Here is a 12,802-nt window from a genome sequence, read left to right as displayed (position 1 = left end):
TATGTGAGAGAATGTGTATTGAAGTTATAGGACATGTATAAGGATGCGTGTTTTTGCGTGCATATCAATAAAGAAATTAAATCCGTATTTACGCATTAACCTTTCCAAAATATAAAAAAAAACACATTTTTTAAAGTTTAACGTTAAGATATTGAGGAATATGAAAAAAATTAATATGTTTTTATATCCTGCGAAATTGATTTTATTAATTACAATTTTGTCAAAATAAACCTACTTTGTTTAAAATAAGATGGCTCCTGTAATGGTAGCTGAAACGTCTGAACAAATCCAACACACACGGTATCGCCCAAAAAAGAAACATATAGTTAAAAACACAGTTATATTTTAATTTGAATAGAATATTTTTATTTAGATACTCATTATATCAAACTTCTAGATGACATTGAAAGACTTAGCTTTTAAAAACGATTAAAATTATCAGCTGATGATAGCTATCAAAAACGCAAACAATATTCTTATGTTTTTAGTCCACTAAAAGTTAAAAAGCCAACAAATCTGGACACTTTGAAAAGGGGAAACAACATTTATAATGTTATCAACTGAAATCAAGTTTAACGTTTGTATTCCTCCTGGCTAGGTGTCTGGTTACTGTTCAAATTCTTGGTGTGGTGAGACTATAGAGAAGGTAAGAAGCAAGATCGACCTTGGTTGGACCAAGGTGAATCCCTAGCACCTGCGAGATCTTCTCCACTCAGTTTTAGGAAGAGTACAAAGGCACTTAATAAAAGTACACAAAGCAAATCAAGTGCAACCAAGAAAAGTATCCAGGAATCAGAAACCTTTTTCTCACAAATGAATTTATTATTTACGAAGGACGTAATTTAATATTACCATCTATACTGCTATTATGTTAAAGTTCTTAGTAAGGTTTTAACAAACTAAAAGTAATGTAAATAATATTTTACAAAAACAAAAAACATTGAAATTTGAATATTAAAGTAAACTCCATACGAAACAAAAAACAGATCATTTTTCAACGGAATTATTTATTGATTTCAAAAAATCTATTCACTATACTATTCCTTTTTATAAAATTAAATGACATAAAAGATTGCTATAAACTTTCGTATTCCGAAATGTTCATTTTTGTTTCACAATCATCATAGTACTAATTTTCACTGAATACACCAATTACTCGCATGCAAAAACGGCTTGCAAATCAATACAGTCATGATTTAGATTAGTTTGTTTTATACCTCGCCGTTGATGATTAATTCTTGTATTCTAAAAAGGAATCAATTGGGATTTAATGATTAAGCTGATTTTACTCATGGGTTAAGAAAAAAAAGTGTGTTATATTCACATTTTTAAAAAAAAATTAAAAATATGGGCGTTTTAATTATTTTATTTTACAAGAAATAGCATCAAATAAAACACTTACCACACTTGTTCTTATAAAAACTATATTAATCTCAGAACAATAACGGGAAGACACACTATTACCTTTTGACAACTCACAGTTCAAAACTGATAGATTTGTTTCTTACCAAAAGATGTGTCCGCCTACTGCTTTTGTCATAGTTTCTAGTGTTAAAAGTTTTTTGACTGGACACATGAAGCAATTCTTATTATATTGTGTTTTATTAACCAATGGGTATTTACTGGGGGGTGGTCATTTACTAGTGCTTTGACCCTTTATGTTTCTCAATTAATAAATAAATAAATCGTTTTTTTTACCGGTTGGGAGAAATTTATGTCGCAATAAGCCCACAAAGCGAGATATTAAATCTATAGATACAAACAAATCTTAAATAAATGAAATTCTAGTGAATATAACTATAAACAAACCCCATATGGACTAACTTTTAAGTTAAATAACTACTGGCATATATAAATATTCACTTTTTTATAAACTGATGGTTTTTTAGATCTAGATCATCGCTGTATTGATTTGCAAGCCATTACATTTGTAATAAAATAAATATATACAGTCTCCATAAATATTTTATTAAATTAAACACAAGACACGTATTTTTATTTGGCCATTTCTGAAGACATTTCTACCGTGACTGTGACCTTCTCTACAGGTAAGTCATCTCCCGAGCTATCCCCTACCTGGCCTCGGGAAGGGTGAACGTTAGATGCTGGGTTTTTATGTGAACCGAGTCTCGATAGGGTTAGGATGCATTTATATCCTTTCAGATACCTACCTGCCGAGCGATAACATTTTTTATCCAAGGATCCCGGCCCAATTTAGAGGCATCGTTACGAATTTTATTACTCGGTGGGAATATTAACCGACCACAGACAGGCGCTAACAAAAAATACGTCGATTTGCTGGTGTAAAGATCACGATTGTACTACTTTTACACAAGATTTAAAAAAACTGCGTCGCGAGCGAGTATTTTTATTTATCCAAAATACTTTTATAGTTTTGATAGTGAAATCGAACCCGAACCCGAACCCTGGACGAGGGTTGTACACTCGATGGCTTCTCTCAGCTTAAAATGTTGAATATGAAAATCGAGTGGAGATAAGTACGCCTCGTAGTGTAAAGGTGGGCGTGCTCGCCTACCATTTTTAATGTCCTGGGCCTAATTCCTGGCATGATGGACGTAAAACATTGGTTGTAAAGGTGTTTCTTTATTACAATATTTGAGTTTGTCCAAATGTTCGTAGACAAAAGACTGGAATTCCCCCCCTCGGGGGTCATTAAGATTAATAAATTACAACAGGTATGGAGAATACCTTAGTGTTTCTACATCCCAATATTTCATTCCTAGACTGGCACCTTACTTTTAATGTAACAAAAATTATCTATATACGCGACAATTGGAGTGCTAATGCAGTACCCTTTGCATTACTTGTTAGAGATAAAAACGTGACGTTTATGATTTACCCAAACATTTCAACTTTGACGCCGTTTTGCTTTAAATAACTTAATTGAGAAAAGGGAAAATGAGTTTTGGTTGGCTCACCAGTCTCTAACTTCTAATGTACCGAATAATAATGACAAATGTATATGCGTAGAATTCCAAGCTCTTCGTCGAAAAGGTTTAAATATTTATAAATTTTGATACTTAAAACTCTCTCTGTGGGTCAAATTCATTGCTTGTGTAAAATGATTTATAAATATAAAAATATTGTTAATTCTTTATTTCTTTTAATAAAGAGCAACGTGATATCAATTTATACTTTCAAGTTAGATATACTAGAAAAATATTACACAGACGCTTTCACTTCTGTCACACCAATCTGAAGGTATCCGTTCGTAGGTGAAAGCGTTAATTGGTCAAATTAACAAGTAGGAGAGTACATACAAGTATCAATAATTTTCTGTGAATTTAATGAAGGTATAAACTAATACTGCGTTAAAGATAGATGCATAAATAAATGATAGAATAAACTGTGTTTTATTCGTCTTTGACTATCACCTGTCATCTCTAGAGTATGATATATTACAAACACGCTGGGCCCCTATAAAACTACGCAATTACTCAAAACGAACATGTAAATTCTTCGTTTCTGGCAATCAAAACACACAATGATTCAAAATATTAAATAACACCCATCTTTGTTTTTTTTTTCATTGTAATTCGAGTGTTTTGTTTTCTGGCAAGCAATAATAATTATTCATCGTTATTCTTTGAAGCATCTTGCAGTCTTCAATACACTATCGGCCATTAGGAGTCTGGCGTCAATTAAAAATGTAATATTCTGTCGCAGCGGGAAACAAATTTACTGCGACAACAAACCAAAATGAAGACTGGAAAATCTCAGTGTTTTTTCAGGAATCTACATTTTAAGGATTATAATGTGTTGTGTGTGTTTTCAAATTTAATTTATCCGTTTGAATATTAATCGTTTTCTAGTGCCGACTGATAAACAAACGTTTCTTTGTTCTCAATGCACATTCTCTTTGCAATAACTGACGTCAATAACAACAATTTCACTATCAATTATATACAGTTCAATTAGTGTAAGTATGTCAGTGTGAGATAACGTACATGAACGTGTATTTCAACTTTACTTTATTCGATCGTACAGAATAAGCTTCGGTATAAATATGTACAAACGGGTGAAATCGATGATGTAAAACTAATAGTTTAATCAAATTTATCTCTGATCTGTGCGCACAGATGATTGTGTGGAAGTGGGGATGAGATCTAAAGTTACTCATACATATTGCATGGTAATATTTGACAATGACACTTATTATGCAAAAGATTTAAGCGAGAGTCAGAATATTGCACAAGTAATAGACGCAGCAAGCACCAAACTGCATTTACTTACATAAGCTGCTTATCGCGTCGTTTTTTGTTTGCTTTGTGGGTCAATCAAACGGTACAAATCATAATACAAATGTACTCATATTTAGTAAGAGTGAATACTGCAAGTTAGATTGATCATAAAATAAGTTCGATATAAAAAATAAAGTATTAATCTAATATGATTGACATGAACTAAATTCTTAACACTGCACTCCGTTGTACTAAATCACTCGTATTTAATAAGTTTCAAAAATGCATTTAGCGTGTATGAACATCATACTGTATCGAATGTTATAGTTAAAGAATGACGAAATAATTTAACTTATTAAAGTTTCGACAGCTTATTAGTTTTGCATTAATTAGAGTATTTTAAAACAACTGTCAAACGGCGTCTGACAGATTGAAATGCCTTCGCGATACGAAACGGAGTATGGTAAGTAGCTTATGTCGCGATAAAAAGTTATGTCATGCAATTCGATTTGAAAATCAAATCACCTTTAGCGTAGTTCAGTAGTGTGTGCGAGGTAATGTCGTTCTTACCTTTGAATTCCGATGACTTGTCCCATGTCGTCCAGCATATGGTCCGCCAGGACTAGAACAGTGGGCCCCGGCTGTCCATGCTGCACTACCACCGACACGTCCAGCGGAGAGCCGAGCACCGACCCCCCGGAGTGGCCGCTGATCATCTCCACCCTCTTCTGGTCCGGAGTCGTGGTGTAGATGACCGTCTGCTTGCCGTCCTCGTAGATCAGGTCGATGGGCGTCTTCTCGTCTATGGAGCCCATGTCCTGGTCGTACATGTCGCCGGCCAGCCCCGCCTTCTCGCCGTCGTAGGACAGCATGTCCCCCGGGGAGTGCTGGTACATGATGGCGCCCTTCTCCGTGGAGTACATCTCGGCCGGGATGTTCTTGTCCGCGTAGATGACCTCCTGCGGGTAGCCGTCGTTGGAGTCCATCTCCACCTTGTGGCAGTAGGAGAAGTCCTGCACGGGCACGGGCGTCATGGTCGCCAGCACGGGCCGGGGGCTGGGGGGGGACTCGGGCCCTCCCTCCCGCACCTCCCGCCCCTCCGCCCTGCCCTCCCCGCTGACGAGGGAAGCCATCCTCTTCTTTATTCGAATAATTTTCAAAATTTTCTCTAATCTTCTTTTACAATATTGCACCACGGCGTCTTACGAATATTAAACTAATTAAGTTCTGGCACTATAACATTGTTCCGTGTATATTATGGCACTCGGTTACGGTTAGGTCGCCGCTGGCGGTACGCGTCCGATCTTGGCACTTGGTAAACTCACAATGGCGGGATTCTGAAATAAGAAACAATCGCAGTTAAATGGGGACCTTAATTCTATACTAATAACTTCAATCACTATCGATTGATTTTCAAAACAACCAAAAACAACACTAAAACAACGTCTACTAAATACACATTACAAGAAACAAAATCATTACATTATGTCAAATGTAACATTCTAAACAATACATCATGGCTGAACATTATTCGAAATTACTCTAATTGATTTGTCAAATACACTTCCAGTCGAGCATTATTCCAATGTAATACTTTATGTTGAATGTTGCAATATTTTGTTTGAAAGTCATTAATAAGTTATCTTTTATTGCTCAAGTCATTACTCACATACGGTATGAATTATTATGTATTGGCAACATTACTTTTTTCTCAGAAGTAAATTCACCTCCTAAAGTACGGTGGGTATGCTAATATCGTTAATTATTATTATGTCCAGTTTCAGTGTTACGCTTCATTTCGTTTGTATTGTCTTCCGACCGGCAATTTACAGTCCGGGGGACACATAAATCTAAACGGAAGACGAACAGAATCTGAACAAATGATGTTTATAGAACCCAAGCGAAGTAAAACCTGAGTAATGTTACAGCCTGCGAATTGATCGTAAAATAATCCAACGTGGGTTGGGATAATCCACACATACGTTTTATTTTCTTTTAATTAATGTCATCGTTGCTATAAAAATCATTAACAATATATCTTTGGGCTCTGTTTTTACTAGTTTAAATATTTATTAAGACTTATAACACAAATCGCACCCCGAAAATAACAAAGATACAAGTTAAAAACTCAATTATACAGGAGAGCAGTTACACACACATCCGCACTAACAGTAAATTAACATTTATTATTTAAAACAATGCTACTTGAAGATCACTCGCGTGCCATCTAAATATAAATGTTTTCAGAGATAGCAATGGCACAATGATCATAGTACTATTATCATTTATTCAAAATAAAGTGACCAACATATTTTTATCAAAAAGAGCAAATCAACTTCAGAAGATTGAGTTGGAATAGTTATAATTTGATTAAGTAATGTATTTTGTTATTGTATAATTTCTTTAAAATATATAAGTATTTCAAGTAATTTATAATGTGTACAGTACGAGGATATTAATATTTCATACTCGATTTTTTTATATTTTATTTTTAAGCACTCTTTATACCACATATATGTAAATGGCAGAAATGTCGTATATAAATAAATAAATTTGAGTATTAAAATAAAGAATAACACTGTCAATTTTATTTTCAAGGCCACATTATTTTTTTTTTTTTTTTTGCCGTTAATTACACAGATGCTACAAATACTAAGAAACATTTCTGCATACTCAACTAAAGGACGTAAATTTTGGACTTGTGACATTACTAACGCTCAGGTGTGGAATATGCTATTTTAATATGTGTGGGTATTTTTTAACTTTAAAAAGACAGTGTAGTCCCCGGGTTTTTTTCAATTTTATTTTATCTTTTATTATTTTTTTTTTTTTTAATAAAAAAAAATATATTTGCGTTCTTATAATTTTCGCAAATATTTAATTTTGAGGGCCATTTTCAACGAGTTGTAAATAACTCACTTTTAGAAAATGGGAATCAAGTTGGGGTAGAGTGGGATTTGAACCACGGATCTATGATCCGCGAGTCCGAGACACTAGCCACGGGACCACAACCCAATTATATTAAATAGTTTTTTTTTTTTAAATATATTTGGACCCCTGTATTTAGTGGCCTTACGTGTCATGTACAAGGCTAAGGTACTCGGAAAAAAAAAAGTTTTTGTTTGTCTTGGAAATGGGATGTTCGATCACTGATTTTGGTTTATTACCTTTATGAGACCAATCACCATTGTTGCAAAGTTCCAGAACAATGGCGCGTGATAACTACTTTTTACTACAGTGTGGATATCTGTTTAGGATATTCCATCTTTCCTGCATTCTGCTTCAAGATTATGGCGTTGCAAACTGAAAATTGGGCACTGAAATAACAGATGTTCTATACTCTGTGAAGAAATATCATCGCATGGACAATAGTCATCATTCCTTCATTTAAACCTATATAGATAATTCATTCAATTCAAATTTTGCCAATCATTTAATAGAAAACAAACATTCCTTCGAATTAAAAAATAATGTAAAAATAATTCATATTGCACCCAAAGGCCATAAACTTGACAAATTAGAAATTCTCGAAATTAATAGATTAAAAAATAAACCCGACGTAGAATTACTTAATGAACAGATAACACATGTGCATTCTCCATTACTTTACCCATTGTAATATAATTTTACTAATGACTTTTTACCCCTTGTTTTTCAGAAATCATTACAAAACCACACTCACGAAGGATGGGACACCAACAATAAAATAAAATACTTAAACTCATTAAAATAACATTATATCCATTCATTTGTTAACCCATAGAAAATTTGTCGATAATGATCCTTAAGATAAAAATAACTTTATTTAATTTACTTACATATAACTTTGAATTATGTATCCTTACCTCTGTTCTGTATAAATACATTTAACTTTTTAATAAATATAACAGTCTCGAAGATGTCGCGAAAGCGATGAAACCGGTCACTGGATATTCCAAATTTGTGGATTAAAGTATCACTCGTGTTTTATTTATATAATAAATTACAATGAACTTCCATCAAGAATTTTCACTTACAAACTTAAATGTTCTATATAGATAACTTCTCATAGCTCCGTGTCATATTAAATAGTACGAACGACATACTGCATCTTAGGAAATTGCTCATCATCATCCTAGGAAATCTTAGTGCGCATCTGAACGGCCCTGAAAATCTAAACAGTTTAAAGAGCTGAAGTTTTTATTTATGGGTGAGATTCATCCGACTGAATTATTTTACGTATTGGGCAACAAAAATATTGTTCAATTTATATAAATACCTCTTTTTACTAGTAAGTTCAATCAATAGTATTTTGATAGTAGATATTAAAAGTGTAAAAGTATTTATGTTTACATAACTTTATTATTAAAATCCTCTAAAATCTTTTTCATGATTTTAAACTGCAGATTTCTAGTGTTTTCAAATTGTTTTACAAGGCCTAATAGAGTAAGAACATTTGTGTTACCATAAAATGCAGATTTTGGTAGTACATTATATTACACTCACACATGCATGGTTGTAAATGTTAGACATAAACAAATACGTGTCTTTTAAATTCCAACCACGCCTTTTAGCCTTGGGTATGAAAAATAATCAACGCATCTTGGCTGGTTAATTTTAATTGTATTTTTTACCCTGCAGAAATCGATAATAGGTTTTGAAATACGATTTATTAGCGAGACTCGTATTAATAACATTTTTTTAAATATTCAACTGACTAAAATAGTGTGTTTTGTTCTCCGCTACGAGTGATTAAAACGTGTAAAATAAAATAACATAACCAGTCTAATAACTAACGTGACTAACATTCATTTATGTACTGTTTTTTTTTTTAATTTGTTTAATAATAAGTTTATTTTAATTATTTACATAGTGATCAGCGCGTTAAACTCCATTACAACATCAATAATATATAACCAGAACATATATTTTAATGAGGAATTTCAGTGGTCTCAAAAAAAAATTTGCTTATTGACTATAAAACTAAGTTTAATACGTCTAATACGTCGTCACAAGTTGTCTACGGTGAGTTATCCTGATTGGTGGGTTGGCTTCCAGGAAACCGGAAATGTATCACAACACTCTTTCATAGGTTGATTTTGTAGAACTACTGACGTCGTTCAACGTGGTTAATTTTTAGTAAAATATTTTTTTTTCGTATATTTTTAAGAAACTTCGCTGTAAAATTAAATGCTCTTATTTTTACCGCGCTTAAGGAAAAAAAAAATATTTCAAATTTCCTGTTGCACTGAGCTTCCTCATTGTATATCACATTATATATTTCATTATTTTTATAGTTTTACTGTTGTTTATGGAGAATAATAACAATTACATTCTTTTATTAAAATAAATATATCTTTTATTACTAGTATCCGTTTCGAGCTTTTTTCTTACATTTGCAATAATATAGTTTCAATCCAACTACGAAGGGCATTTAATTATTAATCTCTTAGAATTTTATTTGCGTATCCAGAATTCTGAATTTACAGTCGTTTTTTAAAGTATGCACATTGATATTTACGTGCTTTGCGATTAAATGCTTTTTTTTTTCAATAAAATAAATAAAAACCACTTTGAAACCGGTAAAGATATCTGATAAAGAATGCTTGTGTAGCTTTCAGCTTTGTGTAGAAACAGGTCGGCAGAAAAAAATAAATATTAGTGGTTAACTCTGCTATGCTAACTCTGAATTGCTTGATAAGTTAGAACGATTGCAGAATATTTGTATTCGTTATATCTTCGCAAATTTGACCACATAACCGAGTATCGCACGCAACTACACTGGCTCAGTATCAGGCATAGAAGAAACATTCACATTCTATCACTTCTTCACAATATTTTAAATAATCCCACTTCGCCTGTTTATCTGAGAGAGCTCATCCAACCTCTTTCACAACACATCCTATATCTTCGTTCTAGTAACGAGAGAACCCTTTTAATACCCTGTCATCGCTCTAATTTTTTTGCCTCCTCTTTCACAGTAGTAGCCGCTCGATTGTGGAATAATCTACCCACTAATGTTAGAGACGCCCCTTCATTATTTACATTTAAGTCAAGATTGAAATGTCACTATCTAAATATTTAAATTGTTCCTTTATCCTTCTTCTTTCCTTCCCATCCCCTCTCCTCTCTTCATAGTATGGTGTTTTTTTTTTTTTTTTTATATATTTATTTATGTTAATCTTTGCTTTTAATTTTTGTATAAAATTCTAAGATTCAATATGTCCATGTATTTATAATTTTCTCAAACTGAACGGTTTGGGTAGGTAGGAAGAAATTGCCTTAAGGCAATATTCCCGCCCTTATATGTATATTTATTGTATATGAATATAAAGTGTCAAATAAATAAAAATAAATAATAACAAAGTTGTTTTTTATTTTTCTTATTAGTTTCTTTTAGTTTTTTTTTCTTTTTATTTAAAGTTTGGGCTTCAAATATTTTATTTTTTATTTTTATGATTATCCCAAAATTAAGGTATTAGAGAATTTATCATAGAACTATTCATGGACGAGATCAAACTGGTGCGAATGAAACAAGAACCTACCTACAATAATACGACTAATATGGCCACGGGGCGTCTACATAACAATTGTCGATCTTTTTTCTATTTCACGGCGTACAAAATCGTCTATACCAACCCAGACGATTCGCGGAACGATTACGTCACTATCAATAAAAACAGCACTCATAATTATATTCAAACCGACTCGGGTCGTTGGGTCACATACCAGTGAAAAAAATCCAGATTCTAATTCAAACCGGGTTCGAGATTCGAGTTTAAAACCTGTATTGGGATTTCCCGCCGAACGGTAAACCGGGGGCGGGGGCGGCCAACTACCCTTCCCTCCCCTAAAACCTGTATGTATAAAAATATAATAGTAGCTAGTTTGCTGACGGGGGAGGGGAGAGGTGAAATACCCGTTTGTGTTTTGGCGGGTTTGTGGCTGGAAACCAATCTAGCAGGTTCACGAAACTAGTTCGTCAGGTGGACGGGAGCATTGAGATGTGGAATCACCTGACTGCTGGCGCCTATGCCTTGAGTACACGTGCTACTGAGGAACAATATGGAAATTTGATTGGACATTTCACTTAGGTAACAAATAGTGACAATAAAATGTAAATAAAACAATGACGAACAATTAAAAAGACATGTTAGTAGTGTAAAAAAAGACTTTTCGATTCCCGGGTTTCCTGTCTTCATTCTCAAACGGACTTTTATCATGATCAGACGTGGCGCTACGCAGAATTATACCATCGTTTGTGAAAAGCAAAACAGATTTATCGTTTCATCTGTAAATACGATCCAATTTTTGAAATAAATACATTATTGGATTCATTTTTAAAAATTAAGCGGTTTAGTGGCGTAATGGGTAAGACGCTCGGAAGACTCGAGTTTGATTACAGGTGAGAACACGAAAATTGAATGTGATTTCTCTCCAGCCAGGGTATTCTGTGCTGTAAATCACGACTGCAAACGGGCTTTCTGGGCTGTTGTGCTGTAAAAAAAATATATTGGGAGCTGCCTTCGCGTGTCGTTTCTGTAGTAACATTACATTACATTACATAACTTTTTTTTTTGCACCACAACAGGCCAGGAGACCTAATTACAGTGGTGAATTACATCACAGAGCACCCAGGCTTGAGAAAAATCACATTTAATTTTTTTGTGTTCCCATCGGGAATCGAACCCGGAACCTTCCGTGCGTGAGTCAAGCGTCTTGACAACTACACCACGGAGGCCGTCGAGTTACTTACAAATAAAAATGAACAAAGTAAATATGTAATTCACTCTTTTTATATGAATGATTGAGGGTGATTTTTTTTAATTTTTAAGGGCAACATCGGTAAAGAAACAACATATATACGTCATTGAAAAAAACAGTATTTTTGCTGCCGCCCGTGTAAATTAGATATGGTCATGGGGAAAAATAATAATATCTGACATAAACTTTTCATGCAAGTTGACAAACTCACAGTAAAAGGAGCAATAAAAGCAGTTGAGATAAATTCAACAAAAATCGCGGATCTAATTGTTTTTGTTTTAAAGATTTTTTTTTCACAAAAAAAAACTTTTTTAGTACCAAAGATTGAAAGACCAAATACCAAATTTAAAATCACTTTCGTATATGCGGTACCTCCATTATTGCATAAAAACTAAAGTTTTGTGCAAAAAACTTAAATAAACTCCATGTGGCGAAATTACAATATTAAATGTCAATAAATCCTATTCAACTGATTTTTCTAGTTGATAATGATTATGTAACATATTTTGGTTCTGAAAATAAATATTGTGTCTTGAAATATAGAGGAAAATGTCACTTAGTAGAAAATAAATTTGAATAAAAATCTTAAATGTCACAAAAAAATCGTTTTCACGTTTTTATAATAAAAGATAAAATTACATATAACATGAAAAAGAAAGTAACTTAATGGTACCTATCGTCCGTGAATATAAAACTATAAAAGAATCGTAAAAATTTCATTAAATTTTGTGCATTTTTATATTTTCAATAATTTCCTACTTGTTATTTCTGCGCAAAATAACTATAAAAATGCCTGAAAACATATTTTCCAATAATCAAAACAAAAAGTTTTATCCATCTTAGGCGGTAGATATAGT

General features: G+C 33.0%; 1 protein-coding gene across 1 annotated transcript in view; it reads right to left on the bottom strand.

Annotated features, from left to right (window-relative positions):
- Window positions 1-3,540: 3,540 nt before the first annotated feature.
- The window catches only part of LOC148279077 (uncharacterized), a 23,162-nt gene continuing 13,900 nt past the window's right edge, over window positions 3,541-12,802 (bottom strand). The window contains exon 2 of the mRNA XM_088230477.1: window positions 3,541-5,539. Coding sequence (XP_088086603.1) covers window positions 4,769-5,335 — 567 coding nt within the window. The 5' untranslated portion in view covers window positions 5,336-5,539 and the 3' untranslated portion in view covers window positions 3,541-4,768. The remainder of the gene's footprint in view (window positions 5,540-12,802) is intronic.

This window comes from Micrasema longulum, unplaced genomic scaffold (assembly GCF_059751315.1).
Source record: "Micrasema longulum isolate JH-2025_06_02 unplaced genomic scaffold, ASM5975131v1 h1tg000772l, whole genome shotgun sequence".
In the NCBI taxonomy this organism is placed as follows: Eukaryota; Metazoa; Arthropoda; class Insecta; order Trichoptera; family Brachycentridae; genus Micrasema; species Micrasema longulum.
The sequence above is the reverse complement of the archived record's forward strand: the minus strand, read 5'-3'. Positions and strand labels throughout refer to the sequence as shown.